General features: G+C 46.3%; 1 protein-coding gene across 4 annotated transcripts in view; it reads left to right on the top strand.

Annotated features, from left to right (window-relative positions):
* The window catches only part of ESRP2 (epithelial splicing regulatory protein 2), a 52,856-nt gene extending 30,831 nt beyond the window's left edge, over window positions 1–22,025 (top strand). The window contains exons 8-17 of one of the 4 annotated variants that reach the window (XM_048516253.1): window positions 889–999; window positions 1,978–2,110; window positions 3,202–3,244; window positions 4,741–5,042; window positions 9,118–9,339; window positions 11,415–11,601; window positions 12,582–12,792; window positions 13,393–13,570; window positions 18,775–18,886; window positions 21,655–21,787. In XM_048516253.1, coding sequence (XP_048372210.1) covers window positions 889–999; window positions 1,978–2,110; window positions 3,202–3,244; window positions 4,741–5,042; window positions 9,118–9,339; window positions 11,415–11,601; window positions 12,582–12,792; window positions 13,393–13,570; window positions 18,775–18,864 — 1,477 coding nt within the window. In that variant the 3' untranslated portion in view covers window positions 18,865–18,886; window positions 21,655–21,787. Of the gene's footprint in view, window positions 1–888; window positions 1,000–1,977; window positions 2,111–3,201; window positions 3,245–4,740; window positions 5,043–9,117; window positions 9,340–11,414; window positions 11,614–12,581; window positions 12,793–13,392; window positions 13,571–18,774; window positions 18,887–21,654 lie in introns of all 4 variants that reach the window. The other 3 variants (XM_048516252.1, XM_048516251.1, XM_048516250.1) reach the window with 3 other exon arrangements.
* Window positions 22,026–23,035: the final 1,010 nt, after the last annotated feature.

The raw sequence follows: 23,035 nt of genomic DNA, 5'->3' as shown, positions 1-23,035 counted from the left end.
TCTCATGATTTTAAACTTTTTTGGGTGTTTGAGCTATGTACACGCTAAGATCACGTGTGTGAAACAGCCCTTTTATGCACAATAAATGAGACTGTTTCCAGAGTTCTTACTTATGGATGGAGGACTTCCTTCCCTATATGCTATTATCCAACCTGTCCTTCAGGGAGATTAGGGCTGTGTTGTATCCTCATAACCTCACTATGATATGTGTATGAACAAAAAGACTGGCTAGCCCTGGATTACCCAGAGAACATCATGGCTGAGTGGGGGTCTGGAACCTGCCACTACGATCTTCTGCTGGCAGATCTTCTTCTACTTTGTGAACAGAAAGATACCACTTGGGTTCAACCCTGTGGTTTGGATGCAGCCCTATCTGAAGAGAGGTCCTTAGAGGAACTGGTTCATTTCCCTCCAGTGACTTGTCTAAAGCTTTCCAGAATACACCTGAGGTAATCAATTGGTTGTCTCTTAAGACAGCATAGGGCCAGACTACACATACAATTTATGAAAAGCCAGGTATGGATTTCTGGAACCTGACTCGCTTTTGATTCTGAAAGAAATAGCAGAACTCTTGAGACTCTTTCTCAGAAAAGAAGCAGCCATCTTGTGTGGCTTAAATTTGTTCCCCCCTACCTTGTGCTGCTTAACCTTGTACTGTCCCTTAAATCTAGCTCCTAATACCTTTTTGCTGTACCCTTTTTGTGTTTTTAAGCGTGCTGATCTTCAGCTTCATTTTCTGGGATGCATAGCAGTTGTCAAATAGAATGCTTCAAATCTTGTCAGTAGAAGATATTCCAGTGATGCTTTAAATAGATGCTCATGAGGCAACTCAGAAAGCTGACTGAAAAGTTGGCTTGTTTCACCCTCTTTTTCTGTTTCTTTCCACAGTAGTAAATCAGAAACAGTAGACAGTGAAACTGTAATACGTGCCAGAGGACTCCCTTGGCAGTCTTCCGACCAGGACATCGCTCGATTTTTCAAAGGACTTAATATTGCCAAGTAAGAATGCTAAATGTGTTGTTCCACTTTCAAGATCAGTGTACTTTGGTTTCCTTTCCCATTCTGGTACAAAATTTTGCTTGTTATATGCCTTGCCCACCATATTGTCAGTGAAATATGTAGGGAGCATAGCTGAGTGGAAGAGCTTGGGCTTTGCATACAGAAGGTCTCTAGTTCTACACCCGGCATCTCCAGTTCAAAACTCTGAGGTAGTAAATGAACGTAAGCCCTGCTGGATCAAAATAGTGATCCAATTCCATAGCCAGTGAGTTGCCCCGGAGGGCCCGCAAATGGGGTCATAGAGGCAGAGGTCTTCCAATGATATTGCTTCCTGCCACTGATATTCAGAGGCCTACTGCCGCTAAATATGAGGGTTCCCAGTGGTCATCATAGTAGTCTAGCTATCAGCTTGAAAATATTTTACTGTTCTTCAGACTCACGAGATCAAAAACCCCTTAAAGGCAATCACCACAACTAAATTTTTAGTGATTGCTGAGGTAGTGTCCCGATTTCATCTACAAGAGAAAACTGGACAGTTTTTGAAACGATGAATTCACATAACATATTAAAATGGAGGCCAAACACCCTTCTTTCAAGTAAGACCAGATTTCACACTCCAATAAAATATATTCTGAGCCCTCAAGCTGACCAGATCCACTCTGTGCAAATATGTTGTGCCTGTGAATCAGCCTTCAAGTGTGGTTGAGGGAAAAGAATTTGACTGAGCAAGCATAAATGCTCTTCTATAGTGCAGAATTGTTAAACCCTTTAAATCCTTTAGCTCAGAATAGCACAAGGGAAAGGACTTTAAAATATCTTTCTCAGCCTGGGACCCTGAAACAGTTCCGGACTACCGGAGAATAGACCGTGCCAGTCTGACTTGCGTTAATACAGCTTTATTCATTCCTTGAAGATGTGATATTCTTAACTGCCCGCATATAAAACTCTTTTTCATCCTGTTCTCTCCCCTCTCCTCAGAGGTGGTGTGGCTCTGTGTCTGAATGCCCAAGGGAGGCGGAATGGAGAAGCCCTGGTCCGATTTGTCAACTCCGAACAGAAAGACTTGGCTCTAGAGAGACACAAGCACCATATGGGGAGCCGGTATATAGAGGTGCGTTGCATGGCAAAAGGTTTGAATGAAAATCTGTGTTGACTTTAAAGAACATGATCTTTGAGGGCCACCTTTGAAAGCCAAGCCAGAGAGCTGCAAATGACTTTACGTATTTATCTGTGGGCAACTTATATTGTGTACAGGCTGTTTTAGTGGTCTCTCAGTGAAATGGATAGCACTTTGCCCTGTCCAATGGTGCTGTCAATAACTATCCAGCAATAATACAACCTGCAGCAGCACATCATAAGATAATCAGAATTAGCAGAGGAATAAAAATTTCACTGTAGTAAAAAAAATATCAAAGCATAATAGGTCAGGCTAGAAACACAGTGATGGCCGTGATGGCGAACCTTTGGCCAATTGGCCATGCTGGCAGGGGCTGATGGGAATTGTAGTCCATAACATCTGGAGTGCCAAAGGTTCGCCACCACTGCTATATGGTCATGAGACAGGCGGAGCACCTAAAGTGACCCTTTAATTAACTAAAAAGTGGGAAAGAGCTCAGATACAATCCTGGACAAACAAAATGTGCTAAGTAGGTGCCTGAAAAGCCAGAAGACTGAAGAAGAGTTGGATTTTATTTACCTTTAAGGAGTCCCAAAGCAGCTTATATCACCTTCCCTTCCCTTTCCCCCAACAGACACCTTGTGAAGTAAACGGGGCTGAGAGAGTTCAGAGAAAACTGTGACTAGCCCATGTCTAGGAGTGAGGAATCAAAACTGGTTCTCCAGATTAGAGATCACTGCTCTTAACTATTACACTAAGAAAAGGAAGAATAGATGTCAGATGAGCTTTGAGGGGAAGAGCCTTTTCCAGATGAGGTGCCACTACTAAAAAAGGCCCTGTCTCTTACTCCCATGTGGCTCCCTTCCAAGGAGCTTAGGATAAAGATCTAGCTTGGCAGGAAAGAGGATAAAAGAGCAGGCTGTTCTTCAGATACCCATATCTCATGTTGGAGGAAAAGTGGAATCTTAATGCAAGAAGTGAATACCCATGTCTGAATGAAAATATTCAGTTGTGGCGCTCCATTTGTATTTGAGTTTAATGAAATAAATAGTGAGCTAACAGTATTTGCTCTCTTCTTATTTCAGGTTTACAAAGCAACCGGAGAGGAGTTTCTAAAGATTGCTGGAGGTGAGGAGAAGTTGTAAACTTTTCATCATTGCAAGTTTGCTACTCTTAACTGCATTTAATGAACAGAAAAACTGTGTTTAAAATGTTTAGCTGATGAATGACTTCTGACTGCATTGTGGTGAGTTTTGCAAAAGGAAAAGCCAATGGTGGTCCCTGCATTTAGGGGTTTGCCTCTGATGCAGTTCCGCTTGTAAGACAGAGCTGTTCTGCCAGGTATATGGTTGAGGAAGCTGCTGTATTTCCATCTCATAGAATCATAGAGTTAGAAGAGACCTCAAGAGCCATCCAATCCCCTGCCATGCAGGAACACACAATCAAAGCACTCCTGACATATAATCATCCCACTGTTTGAAAATCTCCAAAGAAGGAGACTCCACCACTCTCCAAGGCAGTGAAATCCACTGTCGAACAGCCCTGACAGTCAGAAAGTTCTTCCTAATGTTTAGGCGGAATCTCTTTTTTTGCATCTTGAATCCATTACTCCGTGTCCTAGTCTCAGAGGCAAGCTTGTTCCTTCTTCGACATGACATCCCTTCAAATATTTAAACACAGCTATCATGTATTTATTGTTTTAATTGCTGCTGAATTTTAATGAGTTAGATTTTATGTTATATTGATTTGCTGTTCTGGAAACAGTCATGTTGTGAGCCGCCTCGAGCCCTTCGGGGATGAGGCGGCCTATAAATTTAATAAATAAATAAAAAATGTCCCCCCTTATATTCGCTTCTCCAGACTAAACATCCCCAGCTCCCTAAGTCTCTCTTCGTAGGGCATGGATTCCAGACCCTTTACCATTTGGTTGCCCTCCTCTGGACCCGTTCCAACTTGTTAATATCCTTCTTACATGGCGGTGCCCAGAACTGAACACAGTACTCTAGGTGAGGTCTGACCAATGCAGAGCAGAGTGGTACAATTACTTCCCTTGATCTAGAGATCTTATTGATGCATCTTGGCCTCCCCCTCCTCTCACTTCCATCTTCTGCCACCTTTTCCCCCTCCAGTGAATTAATAATGTTGTAACGGACTTCCACCATTTTGTATGAGTACATTTTCATATGAGTTGAATTGTTTTTAGAATGTTACTTATATATTGATTTTAACGTTTATAAAATGTTGGTAGCTGCCCTGAGCCTGAAAGGGGAAGGGCAGCATGCAAAATTATGTCAGCAAACTGTGGCTATTGCTAACTGAAATCAGAAACTACAGTTTAAAAGTGGGCTTTCTTGCCTTGTTTGAAAGGCAAGCCAAAAACGTACAGGTCACAGATTTGGGTGCACAGCTAACAGTTTGTGTGTGAAGGAACAAGAAGGGAATGGGAGGAGGGAGGGAGTCAATCTGTTTGCTAACTTGGCAGTGAACACAAATGAGGTGAGAAATATCGATGTTGAAAAAGCGTTCTTGAAATAATTCACCTTTGGGAATCCTAATTTCAGCCTGTATTCTCCTAGCTGAGAGGGCAAATAAATGAATCCCCCCCCCCTTGCCTTTCCAACCAGGTACCTCAAATGAAGTAGCCCAGTTCCTATCCAAGGAGAATCAGGTTATCATCCGGATGCGAGGACTTCCGTTCACAGCCACTCCCGAGGACGTCTTGGGCTTCCTTGGGCCCGAGTGCCCTGTCACAGGCGGGAAGGAGGGGCTTCTCTTTGTCAAGTACCCAGATGGCCGGCCCACGGGCGATGCTTTCGTCTTGTTTGCCTGTGAAGAGTATGCACAGAATGCACTTAAAAAGCACAAGGAAATCCTTGGCAAACGCTATATTGAACTCTTCAGAAGCACAGCAGCCGAAGTCCAGCAGGTTGTAGTAATTCTTGGGTTGTTTTTTTTCTCACATTGACTTGTTGCATGTCGTTTGTGGGTCGTTACCACAGGGGACTTGAGCATAGATCAACACGCATCCTCACGTATAAAGGGCAGGTTTGGCCTATATCAGCAAAGAGCTCAATCTCACAACTCTTGGCTTGTGGCTAACATGTAGTTTTTGTTCCATGTCAACTGGCAAAAGTTTTTCCCGCACAGGATGTCATGTGCTGCAGCTGTTTTCAAATTGATTCCAGCAATGCTGTGAAAATGCTCTGAGAGTCAAACCAAATGTGACTCTGTGATCTGTACCCGGTGTCTTTCCCCAGCGGGGCAAATAGAGGCTCCTGGGGTATGTTTGAGTAGGAAAAAATGGCTCAGGAGAAGATGCTTAAATCCTCACACTGGGCGCCCAGTCAGTATCGGGCTGCTCTGTGCTTAATAACTGCAGAAGTGGAGTGGTGTGCTTTTGCATTGTATGTATGCCAAAGCACAGTTATTGTCACTAATGAAATGGCCTTCCTCCTTCTGGATAGGGAGGGACCGTGGTTCAGCCTAATAGCATCCACTCAACATCTGAAAGAATCCAGGTTCAAGCCCCAGTGTCTCCCAGTCAAAAGGATCATATAGCAGGGGATGTGAAAAACCTCTGCCTGAGACTGTGGAGTCAGAGTAGACGAGGCTGACTCTGGGCCTTTCCCCACTCTCGTCGTTCCCCTCTATGCTGCGCGCTGAGGGGCGCGACAGCAGCAGCTTCGGGGCGGCTGCGCTGTCGCCGCCCCTCTCAGTGGGGAGTGCCGAGGGACCCTGCGCTACTCTCCTCAAGTAGCGCGGGGCTTAAGGTAAGTGGGGAAAGGCCCTCTGATATACCAAGGGTCACACTGGGTAGAAGGCAGCTTCATGGTTGTTCCCATGTGTCTGTTCAGTCTACCTAACAGAAGAGCCAGTTTTGTGGCCTTATTCACATGTTACAGTTGGGTGTCCTTGCATCCTACCTGTATAGGTGTACATCTGTTTGTAAGAAAGAGCCGATGTGCATTCAGTTGGCTAGTGAAACTGGGGACCAGTACTTGGCTAAATGTGGGTTTTCAGTCACATGTTCAGTTGCACATGTGTTGATTGTAACATGAGAATTCTTCAATGCACACGCAAAGGGCTATCGTGGGTTACTGAACACAGACTGAAGTGGATTCTAGACAGCAAAGTATGTTATAAAGAAATTTTTTCCAATGCACATGCAGGCCGTGCAGGCAGTGATTGGAGCCCGTGGGGGGTTTTGCATCTTCGCATGGAGATGCTTCTCTTTGTTTGTTATTTCCTGCAACACATGCATAGCTGCGCAGGCACACAGAAATGAATCCCGGCAGCCATGCCAATCGTCCCACAATATGATCTGTATTTGCGTAGCAGCGCAGGTGCAGCATCAAAAGAAAAAGGGGCCTCCCAGCAATGGCAGAGCAATAATGAACGTATTGCTGTGGCAGGCAGATTTCTCCCTTGCTGTGGATGGCACAGTGGAAGGGAGGGAAATAAAGCGCCTCCTGCCCGGCCATTTGCATGAAAGCAGTTCCAACCTGCGATTTTGCAAGAGGATCGCTGATTTACCAACGTTCAAAAATCCTGGGTTGAGGAAAATAAAACAGGGCAGGCTTGTTTGTGGGACAGGACCTGTCCCAAGCCCCCACCCACCCCAAAAAACCGGTTTGTAGTGCTCCTTACACCTGTTACATTTGCCCTGTGTGAAATCCACCTGAACGTGCATTCCTTGCAATTTGTGAACAGGGCTTGTGGGGGGAAGGGAGCGACTGCAACTGTCTTGCGTCTGAAAACCACTCAAGCAGAAAAGCCGAAGTTTGGCTGGGAGTGTGACTGCTGCCGGTGGGCTTGTGCTTGTGGCTTGCCGGCCTTCCCCCTCCCCACGCCCTCCATGGCTCCCTCTTCCTCTCCTCTGTAATTAGTTTTTGAACAATGGGCCCCCACGGCAACCGCTCTGCCTCCAATTATCTCTGTCTGGTTTCTGTCTGTCGGGAGAGACCGGCAGGGCACTGCTGCAAAGAAATCCCTCAGGAATTGCAAGGCGCACCGAGAGTCAGAAGGAAGAGCAGAGGGAGATGTCCCCAAGCTTGTTATTTATTATCAAATTGGGAGGGGCGGGTCCCTTTGTCTGGAGGGAGGAGCTGGTTCTTTGTTGTTGTTTTTAAAAATTGGTAGCGTCACTTTTGCAGGTGATATTCTAGGGCTGACAACCTTAAGGTAGGGTTTGGAGATCTCCTAGAGTTACAACAAGTGAAGTGAAGTCTTTATTTACGGTCAGTGACCAAATACAATACAGGGCCTTTCCCCACTCCCTTCCATCCCCCCTATGCCGCGCGCTGCTCTCAGCGCGTGGCATCCCAGGCACGCGCCCAGGCATCCCCACGACCCCGCGCTCTGTGCAGGGTCGTCAAAAGGCGCCGTTCGGAAGAGAGCCTGGGATGCCGCGCGCTAAGGGGGGCGCGACAGCGGCAGCGTCGGGGCGGCTGCGCTGTGGCCGCCCCTGCCGTGGGGAGGGAGGAAGAACCCCGCACTACTCTCCTCAAGTAGCGCGGGGCTTACAGTAAGTGGGGAAAGGCCCACAATTCCCCAATATAATAAAAACATCTACAACAAAACAGCAAGTGCAAATCTCTCTCCAGTACTCCAGCACATTCCACTACAAATCTCCAGACTGTCAATCCCTTTAGAGAAAATGGCTGCCTCAGAGAGTGGACTCTAGATTGTTATACCCTGCTGAGGTTTCTGCCCTTCCCAAACTGTACCTTCCCAAGTTCGCACCCTGTATACAAACATTTCCCAACGTGGACTTGACAGCCCAATTTTTGCAGGGTGCTGAAATGTACACGAAAGTGTGACAGGGGGCAGACTGGCAGTTTGTTAAATCCAGTCAGCCAAGGCTGACTGATTCCTCTCATTATAATGCGTTCAATACATGTACTCTTTTGTTGGGTTTACGTGCAAAAATAGGCAGCAGTGTTGCTCTGAAGCAAAAAAACCCCCCATCAAATACATCATACACCATGTTGTGCTATTTTCGTCTTAATGAAAAGGCATTAACATCGCTTTTCAGTGTTGCCAAGACCAAAACAACACACCTCAGTTTGCCAAGTATGTAATGTGCTTGTGGTTTTGGTTTTAATAAAAAGTGTTTATGCACCTTTTGGATGTGGCTCAGACCAACCAAAATAATAACACAACACACGTTTTGCCTACTGTGTCGTGTTATTTGGGGTAGTCTTAATAAAAGTAATCTTATGTGACTTTTTTTTCTTGGATTTTCATCTTGAGTTTTAACACCAAGTGAGTAGTCTGAGACTGCTAATCCAAGAGGTGGTTTGGGTTAGCATTGGCGGTGGGACTGCAGTGTGTGAGGGTTAGGGTTAGATGAAGGTTGTATGTGAAGTAAAAACCTCCAGACCACAGCCTCGCAGCCTGGAAAACTCACAATAGCCCATAGAAAAATTAATAACACCAAAATCCAAAACAGTTAATACAACTTGTTAGCTCACAAGTGCCAAAGAATCATGCCACTATACAATCAGTGGAACGCTGTGAAAACAATCAGTTTTTGAAGTGTGCATTGGAGGGGAGTGACACAAATAAAATAGGTCAAACTGTTGACAAAATGCCTGCTTAAATAACATTATTTCATCTGGTGCCTGAAATGGGAAGGTGAGGTACTAGGAAAGCAGCTATTGACCTTGTAATTGCAATGAACAGGATCAGGAAGATTGACTTTTGAATTATTCATTGGAGGGTGTCTGTGTCGGCCAATTAGTTCAGTTGCCAACAGATGGCCCTAATTTGTAGAGAATACTTATTCCTGCTTTCTAATGATTCTGTGGATGTGTTTTGACTTTGAGTCCTGTTTTGGAAAAGCTGACTTTCCCCTCTTTCTCTCTCTCCTCACCAAACTGTTTGTCAAACTGTCTTTTTATTTTCTTTTTCCTACCTACATTGATCATGTGGGTAGTTTTATGCCTCTTTTACTTATTTACATACCAATAAAAGGTGCTGTTGTTGTTATTTGTCAACAGGTCCTTAACAGATACATGTCAACGCCTCTGATTCCCACGCTCCCCACTCCCATAATTCCCGTCATACCTCCTCCTTATACCATCGCTGCTGGAAACATACGAGATTGTGTCCGGCTCCGAGGCCTGCCATACACTGCTGGAATCGATGACATCCTAGAATTCATGGGAGATGCCACTGTGGATATCAAGCCCCACGGAGTCCACATGGTCCTTAATCAACAAGTACGGAGGCTCAAAATAGAGGATATAGAAAGAATAGAATGGGGTGGCTGGAATTTAGCTATCTGAGGAACAATCCATTATCTCCCAGGCTCCTCTTTAAGGGGGAAAAACTGATGGCTATCAGGATCTCTTGCATTTGGATTTGTGCATTAGTTTATTTATATCCCATTTTTCTCACCAATGGGGACCCAAACTGGCTTAAAATACCTTTCTCCCTTCTTCCATTTCCCCAACAACAACCCTGTGAGATAGGCTGGGTTGAAAGCATGTGAGTGGAAATTTGAACTGGGTCTCCCAGGATCCTTAGCCAACACTCTATCCATGACACTATGCCAGCTCCGTCTTTGATCAGCCCCACACACCAATTGCTGAGCTTGTGCCTTTGCATCGGCAAACTACTTGGTTTTAGGTTTCTGGGCAACTTGTGGGTCTTGAACCAGGACTCTTGTGTGTGGCAAACCCTAGCACCCTACTCCTTGCTGCCACAGGCTGGTCAGAGGAGGAACTGCAGGCTGTTCAAGCTAGGAACACAATGTTATTGGTTCTAGAAATTGGGTCACTCTGTAGCACCAGTTTCTTGCCTGTTCTGCTCTCTCAGTTTAGGAAACTTTGTTGTTGAGAGACACCACTAGGCTATCTATCTGGGCATCCTGATTGTTTGTCCCTCCACTCCAGCTATTTCTAGCTCTAGAGCCATAAAGTCGAGGGATGCTGCAGGTCATAGGGCCTGGGTGCTTGTTGCGATATCACTGTCTTTGTCTTACTGGGGCCAAGGGCTTGTAGAAATAATGGGTACTCTTGGAAGGCATATTACACAGTTGGTCTGACCAATCCGTGTGCAGATCCAGAGGTAACAGAATGAGTTTTTTTCCAGCACTCTCAGACGAGGCAACTGTCAGGAGACTTCCACTGAGGAGGGGCTGACTGGCCGTGCCATTTCATTGTCTGACAATGCAGTGATGTCATTTCTGGCATGAGCCAGAAGTGATGTCATTGTATAAAGGGCACTACTCTAGCATTCTTTGCAAACTCTATTGTTTAACAAACCATAAAGTGTGCAACAGACTTCCCTCTGTGATACACCTCTGAAGATGCCAGCCACAGATGCAGGCGAAACGTTAGGAACAAGATCCACCAGACCACGGCCACACAGCCCGGAAAACCCACCAGAACCAAACCATAAAGTTTCGGGCAAAGGCTACCCTGTCACCCAGTGTGATCTTGTTCTTCCAAGTCACACCAGAAATGGTGTCTTTACCTTTCTGGTAATGCTGATTGCTTCCCACTTCCAGGAGTTTATCTTTGTTGCCCATCTGTATGGAGTGGAGACAGACCTAGATAAATTTTCTCTTCTGTCTACCAAGGCAGGATATCTTTCTTTAACACAGTTCTCTCTCAGCTTTGTACATGAATGCAGTCGAGACAGATTATAAAAACATGCGGAAAAATAGATCTGTAACAAAGCAGTGGTCAGAAGTAAAAGTACATCAACAAAGCAGCAGGGTTAAAGAGATTCATGTCCTGAGCACCTAAATTATACCTACAGCTACACATCTGCAACTCAAATGAAAGAACAGTCACTTATTAATTAAAAAACAAAAGCATGACGAAGCAGGAGCACCTTCACCTGGGCACCGAGAAGGTAACAAAGCCTGTGTTCAGCTGGCCTCCTTGGGAGAAGGATTGTGTAATTGGGGCTCTTGATAGAAGAGTACGAGAGCAAGGGCCCTGCCCCAAAGAGCTTACAATCAAATGAAACAATAAAGGGAATGGAAGGAGACAGGGTTGAGAGGGATGAAGAGGGGAATAATCTTCCCCTTCTTAGACTTGGAAGACCAGGTTCAAACCCTTGCTCAGTTATGAAGCTCACGGGGTAGCCTTGGGCCAGTTGCACACGCTCTCTCTGTGCCAAAGCTGCCTCATAGGTCTGTTATGAAGATACAGGAGTCACATAAAGGACCCTGAACTCCCCACAGGAAGGGTAGTATAAGAATGTGGCTGATGGAGCGGTAGGGTTACAGACTCATTCTGGGATCCCTGCCTGTGTTTCTTCAATTCCGGTTTCTGTTCTTTAGGGTCGGCCGTCTGGTGATGCTTTTATTCAGATGAAATCTTCAGACCGGGCCTTCCTGGTGGCCCAGAAGTGCCACAAGAAGATGATGAAGGACCGTTACGTAGAAGTCTTCCAGTGTTCAGGAGAGGAGATGAATTTTGTTTTAATGGGTGGCACTTTAAATCGTAGTGGCTTGTCTCCACCCCCGTGTAAGTTACCATGTAAGTTGCTGATTCTTCTGCTCTCTCTGCTGCTAACAGCTGGTGCCTGGTAGGTGCTGACGTACTGTGGTCCCCTCACCCCTCTTCAAGCCTTTTGCCATAATCTGTAATTCGCCATGATCTGTAATCATCCCTCTGGGTCTGGGTGGAATTGGTTGCTGGGGCAACCGCAGGCATGATTGAAAGCATTTTTATTAGGGCGAATCAGTGCTCCAGGCAGGGCAGGGGCCATCCGCTGATCTCTCCCTGGCTACCAGTTAATTCAGATGAATGCTTGCAACCCTTATCCTTGCTCTTTTCAAAAACAGGGTAGTATTTATTTTTATTTTACAGTATTAGATTTATACCTCATTTCTAGCAAGGCTGGGCTCAGGGCGGCTTACAAGCAAGGTACTTCCTGCTACTGTGCAGGTGTCACAGTCACTGCCTTTCTGTGCTGATCCAGGTGAGACAGCAGTTGATGCCTCCAGTGGCTGCATTTAAGTCATCCTCTACAAATAAGAGATGTGCAAAATAAATGATAGAGCAGGAAGATAGATCCTGTGATGAAACTGTATGTGGGCGAAGTATAGTCACAGCCGACTTGTGGCAACCCTAGCAAGAGGATAGCGCAGATGAAGTACCTTAGTACCGAGGCTCCTTAGGACTCCAAATTGAGAACTCAAGGGGAGGAACTGTTGCCTGGTTGAGGAGGGGGCCTCTGTCCACCTGTGCTGTCTTTAAGGCTGCACCCACATGTCATTGGCTGTTGCGCTGCTGGCACCATGATTTGCAACTGGGTGGTCCTTCCTACCTAGGAAGAGCCATTTCCATATGAGGCTATTGAGCAATATCCCGTGGGGTGAGGATGCGCCGACTTGCAACCTGCGGCTGTGCTGGAAAAAAATCCACCCCACAGGGACGAGCCCCGCTAACTTTCTGAATGTCTTTTTTGTTTCTTCCTCTGTTGTGCTGTGGCTTCTCCTTAGGTCTTTCACCTCCAGCCTACACCGCTTTCCAGACAGCAGCCGCCGCCATGCTTCCCGCCGAAGCGGCACTATACCAGTCGCAAGCGCTTTTGCCTCCCAGCAGGACTCAACAGGCTTCAGCAGCTGCTGCCGTTGCTGCCACTCCAGCTGTTACTTACTATCCAGCTCAGGCTGCTCAGCTTTATATGAACTACACAGCTTATTATCCCAGGTAGCACATGCGTGCGTGTGTATGTGAAGTGCCATTAAGTTGCAGCCTGTTTTTGACAACCTCTTATGGGGTTTTCAAGGCAAGAGATATGCAGAGGTGGTTTGCCCTGGGTAGCAGGTGCTGTCCTGGGCGCCATTCCCCCCCACTATGCCTCTGTCTGAGTGCATGGCCCCTGTAGATTAGGAGACTTTGGAGAGCTGTTCCTTCTAGAGTAATGTTGGCTGCATGGAACAGTAGTCTGACTCTGTGTTAAGCAGACTGTGTTTCTTGCCTTGATAATGGGGAGAGGCCCTTGTACAGAGAGCCCCAAGTTCAGTCTCTAATACCTTCAGCTTAAAAAAGAATACAAGTTTGGAAAGCAGAGAGCTGGTTGGAAGCGCAGGGCTTGGTGGACCAAGCTGGTTGGAATTGGCCATAATTCCAGGCATTGCGATCATTTTGTGATCTGGTTAGAGAGTGTCTGTGTACATTTCAGTTTGCAGGTGTGAATGAGCCATTATGTCATGGAGAATCCATTTGTAAATTCAGCAGCTGGTCCCCAAGTCAACTGTGCGTGTGTGAACCAGCCAAGTTTGGTTCAAACAGGTCTTTTTCTTTCAGTCCTCCGGTGTCCCCTACCACTGTGGGGTACATTGCAGCTCCCCCCGCAGCTGTGGCAGCTGCTGCATCAGCCGCCCACACTCCGATGCTACCCCAGCCTGGCGCTCTTGTCCGGATGCAGGGATTGCCCTACAACGCAGGCATGAAGGAAATCCTCAGTTTCTTCCAAGGCTATCAGGTGAGTACTAGATTACTTCCTCTCCTTCCCATCCTCTCCTTCTCTCTCTCACTCAGTGGTAAACTTCCATATCTCATGGCTTTACGGGAAGAGGAGGTTTGCAGAAGAAACTTCTCTTGTGCAAACCGGTGGTGGAGTCAAACACTTGCTAAGAGACCGACATATTGAGCTGCTGCTGGGAACAGTTTCCTTTCCTTGACCAGAGCTGATCTGAGTACCAACGTGAATCTTTGTGTTTCAACTGTCACTCATGTCAGCAAACCCTTCTGTCGACAGAAATAGAGGAAAGTTGCCATTACCATCCTTCGTGGCATTTTCCAATCTAGGAATGAATTGGTTTTCCCTTCTGTTGTCCAATCCAAAGTATGCCAACTTTCTTCTTAGACTTGTTCAGGCCTAGAGCAGTCAGTACCACTCAGTGCCACTAGGCAGCCTTGACCAAGATCAGCTTTCAGTCCAGTACTGGAAGTTCAGTCTTCTTCTACACTTCTGTAGTTCCTGGGATGTGGTTTGGCACTTTAATCCTCAGAAGCTCGCAGGATGTTGTTTGGGAGTTGCAAGTAAAACAATCCTGAAACAAGCAGATAGATTTCCAGAAAGACTGTTTTTGCAGGGTGGAAGTTTTCTGTTGAAAATGTCCTATTCGTGTTGAGATGTAGTGGTTTGATTGTTTGGCGTGTATTTTTCAAAGTGGAAAGGTAAACTCTGAATACTCCACTGTAGTGATTTTGAAGCATGCTTTGGTCAAGGGTGTGAAAATCCTAAGACACCCATATTCCAAAATTCTGTAATGTCTGTTTAAAGTAAAGCAGTGTGAGATGATCTTTACGATGCCAAATGGAGGTAGAGCAGGTCTCTGGTTGGAAGCCTCTTGGCTTTCCAGGCCGAGAGCTCTGCCATGTTGTGCTCTTTAAGCTGAGTCGCAATGCATTCATGGGCTGAGGAGTCCAAAAGACTATTCAGGATAAGCAGTACTAAACATGGGTGTAGAACAGGGGTCTCCAACCTGCTGCTCTCCAGATGTTCATAGACTACAAATCCCATCAGCTCCTTCCAGCATGGGCCATGCTGCCAGTCAATTGGCCTTGCTGGCAGGGGCTGATGGGAATTGTAGTCAATGAACATCTGGAGAGCTGCAGGTTGCAGACCCCTGGTGTAGAATATGTAGGGATGCCAGCTCTGGGTTGGAAAACGCCTGGAGATTTTGGGGGTGGAGCCTGGGGAAGACAGAGGCCTCAGTAGGGCACAATGGCATTGAGTTCACTCTCCGAAGCATCTATTTTTTCCCAGGGGAACTGATCTCTGTAGTCTGGAGATGAGGTGTAATTTTGGGGCATTCCCAGGTCTGGATGACCCTCTATGTCTGGGTGTTCTTGTGGGGGGGTGTGGGGGGAGGTGTGAATGGTCTAACTATAGGGTTGTCTGTGGGATATGCTTCGTGGCTTCAACCTTTCATACAATTATACATCACTTCCACCTGTGTTGGACTTCCATGATCATGTAGTCTTCTCTGCAACTAAAAAGAAGCTTTATTGTGTTTCATCTGTTGAGTTTTTCAACAGACTCGATGACCGAATGTGGTCTAAAACCTTTAAAATGGGAGGGCGGGGCGGGGGGGGGGGTAAGAAAGCACTGAAGAGTGAGTGTGGAGTACTGAATTGATGGCAAAATGCCAGAGGCGTTAGCAGTCTGTATTTCTCCACACTGGGACAGGAAGCCTCATTGTGGCTGACTTCACTAGGATTTAAAGGTTTCCTTTCAAAGATATACTTGAACAAAGATGTCTTCTCTTCTCTGAGTTTCTTTAAAAGTATGACACCTTCCGTGGCCCCGCGGAGTCTCGCCCTAAGCCATGTCAGAATCTTCTCCTAGTTGCCCATTCTGCCAGAGCTTTTATTTAACACCCAGAAGGGAGAGAAACTTTTTTGTGTGTCCTTTCTATCTTCCAGTGTGGGATGGAGAATCAGGTACAGGACTTCGAGCAGTGGTGGGATTCAGCAGGTTCGCACCACTTCGGCAGAACTTGTTGTTAAAATGGCGCTTGTAAACAATCAGTTGTTAAATTATTTGAATTTCCACCACTGGAACTGGTTGTTAAATTATTTGAATCCTACCACTGACTTAGAACCCTGCAGATCTTAGCTTTGATTACAGACAAACAAGCTTCTAGCCCAGGGGTAGGGAACCTGCGGCTCTCCAGATGTTCAGGAACTACAATTCCCATCAGCCTCTGTCAGCATGGCCAATTGGCCATGCTGACAGAGGCTGATGGGAATTGTAGTTCCTGAACATCTGGAGAGCTGCAGGTTCCCTACCCCTGTTCTAGCCCATAGTGTTACTGAGAGCAATTTTGGTAGTTAGGGGGGCAGCTCAGGGTTCATAGGGGCAAGAATACCAGCTCTAGATTTCTGTAGCTGTACAGTCTTCTTGGCAAAAAAAACCCACCAAAACAAACCCTGTAGCCAGGAGATTCTTCAACCCAAAAAGACATTTTCATTGGTTCAGCTTCCCAAATATCAAAATTTGAATTAAACCTGGTAATTGAGCAATCGTATATCAATCTGTTTGGCCACATAATTTTCTTTGGTGCATTTTTAGCACCTTTTTAAAAAAAATATGATCATTTGCTACAGAGAATACGAATAGACTTGAATAAAAGTAAAAGGCACTGAGGAAGAACTCGTTCAAATGAAATGCTCCAAATAGAGCACTGGCTATGAGGGAAAAGGTGAAATCACACATTCATATATATATATATATATTGATTTTACATACTTACTCTATTTATAGGCCGCCCTTCCCCTTATGAGCTCAAGGTGGCTTCCAACATAATACAGCTGAATAAGTGAACTGTCTTTTGTTTGGAGCGAGGTCCACAGTGGCAACCAATTTTTATCAGCTTATGCAGATTTGCCATATGGTGCCAGGATTTTGCTATCCAAAGATTTCACTATTGAAACCAATAGTTGATAGACTGACTTAACTCATTCAACATATCAGGCAATATCTGAATAGACAAAATACCCGAAACAGTTGAGTTGAGCTGTCAAATTTTCGGGGAATGTTTTGTTCTTTTTTTAGTCATGTTTTATCATCAAAATCCCAACTTTTCAGATTTTGAAAACAACAATGCATTTCAATGTCTTTCACAGAACTGAGTTTTGACTTCTGTTGTTGGTTGATCTGGAAGTTTGGCTGTAACGCTTTAAGAGAAAAGAACGGCCATGATGAATCACCACGGCTGCAGTTTCTGCCCAGGAAAGGGGGTGTGAGGTTGCCCTTGGCATCGCCATCAAGTAAGGGCGGAGGGCCTCTCAGCCATGCCCCATACGGGCAGGGCAATGTCACCAAGGGAAGCCGGCCAGAGCTTACATAAGGCCGGGCTGGCTTTTATGCTCAGACCATGTGCCCTGGCCAGCCTTTGATTCAGAGAACAAAGAGGGAAGTGCTGCCAGCCACAGTCACTCCCAGCTCTTTTCTGCATTTTTTTTTTTAAAATCGGTTCTGGCCTCTTATTTTTTGGGTTTGTCCCCAATTTCTGCAGGCATTTTTCTGTCTTTCACTTTCACTTTTTTTGTCCTCCCACTGTCCCCATCAGAGTTTTGCCAGCTCTTTTGAGACTACAGGTACCCCATTGGGTTTTTTGGAAGTTGATGTTGAGTCTACTTTGTCCTAGTAAGCAATGTTTCTGTCTGTTTCCTCTGCCCCGCCCACTCCCACCCACCTCCAGTTAACTTTTCAATTATTGGACAACCATCATTGTTAAACCGCTCCCTCTCCTCCCCCCCCCCCAAAAAGAGTGTCTTCAGGTTGTTTTTAAAACAGCCCTAAAATATTGAAATAGCACAGCAGCGTTGCAATGATAGTTTAAGTAGGTTCTCTGAATTCCCAGCTTTCATTTTTAAAAAAGAGTAAGTCTCTAGCTCCTATAAGGAACAAGGTCTATCTCAGCAAGGTAAGAGCTATGGTGGTGGTGGCAGCATGGTCCCATGTGTTACACTGCCAAAGAGGTGACACATGAAAGGTGAAGCCGCTGGCTCATTTGCACAGCATCTGGGACACCAATATATGCGCATGCAATCTCATCAAATGCACCCTGTGGAATTAGAAGGGTCCCTCGGTAGCCTTGTTGTGCAAAGGGAGCAGTTGTGAGCTGCTTTCAGAAAGTGCATCGCAAGGATGTAGCAAGGGGAAAGTATCCCGTGCTGGTGCAGTCCTCCGCCCCATCCCTCTGGAACACCCCCCCGGCCACACCAGGGGTCAAGCGCCTGCGTATGCTATTTGGCAGCACTCCACCACCCCTACTCCCTTGGAGTTACGCCTCTGCATGCATGCACATAATGCTCTGAATGTAGCTACCATCCCCATGGGCTGCCTTAGTACTTGTGCGCACACACAGGGAATGATCATCTGTAGAAGTTATTTGTAAGTCCCACCCACAATGGCACCAATCTGTGGTGAGTCCCCCCATCGCCCCCCCCATCTCTGTAGTTTCCTCCTCCTCTCCTCTTTGCTTCTATTTCCTTGCCTTCCTTCCCCAGCGCTTCCCAGTTTACGTTTCCTTCCCTTCCAGTTCCCCGCAACTCACTTTGGTCAAACTGTTGCCAGCATGCCCGGTTTTTTCCACCTCCCCATCCTATGAACTTTTGGAATTTTGCAAAACCCCCCAGCAGTCAGCTCGCCCCAAAATAAGGAGGGCAGCTTCTTTGCCCAAAAGATTCTTCGGTTAATTTCCCACAAATGATCCCGCTCAGCCCCTGAACCCTGCATTTTGTTTGCTTAGTGCAGTGGTGGTGAACCTATGGCACTCCAGATGTTCATGGCCTACAATTCCCATCAGCCCCTGCCAGCGTGGCCAATTGGTTCGCCACCACAGGCTTAGTGGATAGAGTGCCGACTTAGAGGGTCCTCAGGTTAACCCCAACCCATCTGGCTCAAATAGGCTTGCCAGTTTCCAGGGGGTGCTTGGCAGTCTCCCAGAATTACAACAGCTCTCCAGGCTACAGAGATCAGCTCTCCTTGCAGTTCCCATCCTCCAGGCGGTAGCTGGAGATCTCCGACTATTACTACCTATGTCCTGGATAACATGGCTTTTTTTGGAAAGTGGACTCAGTGTCCTTATACCCCATCGAGGCCCCTCCCCTCCCCTAACCGTGTCCTTCTCAGGCTCCAGACTGACCTTGTGTGTCGCACTTGTACTGTAGTATGCCCCCGATGACTACAGTGGCCTCGTGCAGCTGAGCGACCAATCCAGGAGTGTGTTACAAGCACCGAAAGAATGGGTCTGTTTGTAACTGTTTGTAACCTCCAGTGAAGGTAAGTTTGGCCCGGCAGCCGCGGAGCCTTCGGGGATGAATGCGGAAGGGGCAAATGACAGGCCCGGTGTGTGGGGAGGAGTGATTTGCTTTGCATTCTCCCTTCCCGGCTTGTGGTGGGGACTTTGCTCTCTAATATGTCCTGTGCTTTTGCACCATGCATGAATCGACTAACCCAGCGGCGCTGATGATTACTGGGGGGGTGGGGGGGATGGACTGTGTTTGCCTGCGAAAAACAGCAAGGGGAGTTACGTGGCTGCTTGGTAATCTCTTCTTTTCTGAGAGGTGTTCCTGGTTACTCTGTCGTGATTGTATGTGTCGCTTTCTGGCAGTCGCATTTAACAAGATGTTTCTGTTCCTGTTGTTGGATGTTGGCCATTCAAGGCAAAAAAACTGTGCACATTTAACTTTGGGGTATGTGGGGCTGCGGTGCAGCTGCAAAGCAATTGGCCTAAATGGATTCCATGGAGTGAGAGACAAAGGAATTCTATTGGTGGGTTCCATTTAATGTTGTGAGGGCGACTGCTGTAGAAGACCTTGCTCTAGAGCATTGCTTGCTGTGTGGTGAAGACATGAAAAGGAAACCTACCAGTTTAAACCTAAAAACTGCTTTGCTGGTTTGGCCAAAACCAGGAATGTCGCTCATGAAATAGGGCCCTGCTTTTCTGGCAGAGAAGAAAGAGCGGACGGTGCAGAATTGAAGAGTGATCAATTCTGCTTCGTTCTTCTTAGTCTGTTTCAGTATCTCTTACACACATAAACACACACACACTCAATCAGGAGAGGGGGTATATAGCTTGGCAGGTGACATCCAGTGGTGGGATTCAGCAGGTTCGCACCACTTTGGCAGAACCGGTTGTTAAAATGCTGTTTGTAAACAACCACAGTTTTTAAATGGCCATTGCATAAAGTAGTCCAGGCTTTATTTGGGTTTTTACTCTTTGCTTCCTCCACTCTGATTTTCTTCCCAGATTGTTTGTGGGTGCCATTTCTGCAGAGGCAGAACAGATGCTGAAGATGTCATATTTGTTTTAAAAGAGCAAGGACAACTTGGTGCCACAAATAAGGCTGCAGTTCCTATGCCCGTGGTGGCAAACCTTTGGCACTCCAGATGTTATGGACTACAATTCCCATCAGCCCCTTCCAGCATGGCCAATTGGCCATGTAGGAAGGGGCTGATGGGAATTGTGGTCCATAACATCTGGAGTGCCAAAGGTTTGCCACCACTGTCCTGTGCTGAGTGTGAATTAGGGATGCCAACTCCAGGTTGGGAAATACCTGGAGACTTTGGAGGTGGAGCCTAAGGAGGGCAGGGTTTGAGAAGTGAGGGTCTTCAGTAGCGTTAGGCACAGGTGTCAAACTCGCACCCTCCAGATGTTATGGACTACAGTTCCCATCATCCCCTGCCAGCATGATGCTGGCAGGGGATGATGGGAACTGTAGTCCATAACATCTAGAGGGGCGCGAGTTTGACACCTATGGATCAGGGTATAGTGCTATAAAGTGGACCTTCCAAAGCAGCCATTTTCTCCAGGTGAGCCGATCTCTGTCACCTGGAGATCAGTAGTAATGGTGGGAGATCTCCAGTCACCACCTGGAGGTTGGTAGCCCAAGGGTGAATCTGTCTGAGTTATTCCATTATGCAACTACAGTGACTTAGGGCTGAATTCTAGACTAAAGCTTTCAAGAGTCAAAGCTCTATTGCTGAAAGGACTGTTGGCTCCCCAAACCTTTCAGTTTCTGCTCTTGGAGTCAAATCTGGCTGTCGGCTGTTCTCCTTGCTGAAGAGCCCCCCTCTAAAGATCTGAGCCAGTCCCAGCAGTGCTTGGAAGAAAGTTTGGAAACCAGCACAATGAAATCCCAGCCTGCTTGGCGGAGAGCTGTTTTGGGGGCCTAAAGGGAACCGAAATGTCAACCTCGGGTCAACCTTGGAGTCATTAAAAGGCTTGTCAAAGATGTGCTTCATTGGGAGGACTCTAAACCGAGGAGGGGAGCGGGAAGGAGAGAGATTGGATAGCCCAGGGGTCTGCAACCTGCGGCTCTCCAGATGCTCATGGACTACAAATCCCATCAGTCAATTGGCCATGCAGGCAGGGGCTAATGGGATTTGTAGTCCATGATCATCTGGAGAGCCGCAGGTTGCAGACCCCTGGGATAGCCTAAAAGGCAGTCTCCCTAATTAATTCTGGCCTCATTCCATTTACCATGTAATTGACTACTCATCTCCATTTTTGATATTGCTGGCCTTTCTTCATAGGTATATGTATATTTATTGTTGTTCACACTTTTATACCGCCCCATCCCCTAGGGGTGTTCTTCAAAAAAAAAGTCCTGCAAAGTTCTCTTTTTCCAATCCTCTAAATGTCCATGTTTCCCCCTCTTCTAGAAATATACTGGGATGGGGGGAGCATTCTCTGATTTTTATTGATGGTTTCCCCCTCCCCCTTTTAGGTTTCTTAATATATTTTTGCAGCCTAGAAAGTTCAGTCTGTCTGTTTTAATTTCCTGGGTCTGTAGCTTTCTCCCCTACCCAATACACTTGCAGCACATTGCTTTGCAGAGTTACTCCAATCTGAGCCCATTGGTAAATAACCTTCTAGTTTCCCAGTCACCAAATCTATTTTTTCCTCTAGTTTATCAGGTCTCTCTCCTCTCCCCTTTGACCTTCCACTGCATTTCATTGTGTTCCCCGGAGCTGTATTACTTCCTTCTTAATCTGCCGACTTCCCTCTTTCCTTCAATCTCTGACCACCTTCTCTATCCCTGCAGCTCCATGCGGATTCCATCCTCCCGCTTTACAACTTCAGCGGGCAGCCCAGCGGAGAGGCCCTGGTCACCTTCCCCAGCCTGGACTCGGCCAAGAAAGCCATCGCCGAGAGAAGCGGACGCCTCTTGGGCAGCCACTGTGTGGAACTCTGCCTGATCTAACCAGCAAACATATTTATTGGGGGAGGGCGCCTAAAAATCTGTGTCTTTTTACAAAGAGGTCTTTCCCCACCAAAGTGCCTTCTCTTCCTGATGCAATGGGACAAACACCCTTTCAAGTGGCTTCAAGTGGGGGGAGGGAATAGGCCAGAACCTCCCCCCCCCCGCCCCCTCCAGAACACACACACACCAGAGAACTAACTTTGTAGAACTAGGCAGGGGTAGGGAACCTGCGGCTCTCCAGATGTTCAGGAACTACAATTCCCATCAGCCCCTACCAGCATGGCCAATTGGCCATGCTGACAGAGGCTGATGGGAATTGTAGTTCCTGAACATCTGGAGAGCCGCAGGTTCCCTACCCCTGAACTAGGGTATTTGATTTCAAGATGGCTGCCCTAATGATCTCTAGCCATTGAATTTGGAAATAACGTGGCTGCACTTCAGCAGAGGCACCTATGATGGGATGCCCCTAATATAATTATTTTTTAAAATTTTATGTATCAGTTTGGAGTTGGAAGCGGAAGCCAACGTTTCCTTCACATTATCCATTTGTTTTGAAGCCAGGCTTGCCGAATAAACCCTCCTTTTGGAGGGATGTGGCGATGCCCCTGAAAGCCCCGATTCTTTCTCTCTCCGGGGCAACCTGGCAAATTGTATACGTGTTTTTTTGTTATTTTTCCTAGCTGAAGAGCATCTTGAGAAGCTGCATCCAAATGGAGTGGTTTTCTTTTTTTTAATGAAAGAAAACTTTGTGGGGTACAATGCAAATGAATAAAGCCATATCTGTCTCCAAACATTCAAGCTGCCACTCTTCAGTTTGGCAAGCCGAACCAAAAAAAAAAAATCCATAATTTTAGAACTCTCACTAGGACAGGAATGGCACATAAATGCTGAGGACAAGTAAATTATATATATTGTTTTATTTAAGCATCATAGTTCTCAGATACTATGTTAAAAGATTTTTTTTTGCTCTAGTCTGTGTGCATGCCAATTGTTTACAATATGAAATTATACTTTATTTGTATATTACGAAACAGCAAGGCGACCTTATAGTTCCAGCTAGTGCATGGTTTGTTTTTTATGTGTGTGTCTGTATATACATGTCCAAAGAATTTAGTTTTATGTTGTGTAGCGCGTGTGAGGAAACATCTACTGTAGAAGCACTAGATGGTTTTATTTTGACTATGCCTTTTGATCCAAGATTTTTCTCAAATGTGCAATAGCA

The sequence above is a fragment of the Sphaerodactylus townsendi genome, linkage group LG14 (genome assembly GCF_021028975.2).
Source record: "Sphaerodactylus townsendi isolate TG3544 linkage group LG14, MPM_Stown_v2.3, whole genome shotgun sequence".
Lineage (NCBI taxonomy): Eukaryota > Metazoa > Chordata > Lepidosauria > Squamata > Sphaerodactylidae > Sphaerodactylus > Sphaerodactylus townsendi.
Note: the sequence above shows the minus strand (reverse complement) of the source record. Positions and strands in the feature narration are given on the sequence as shown.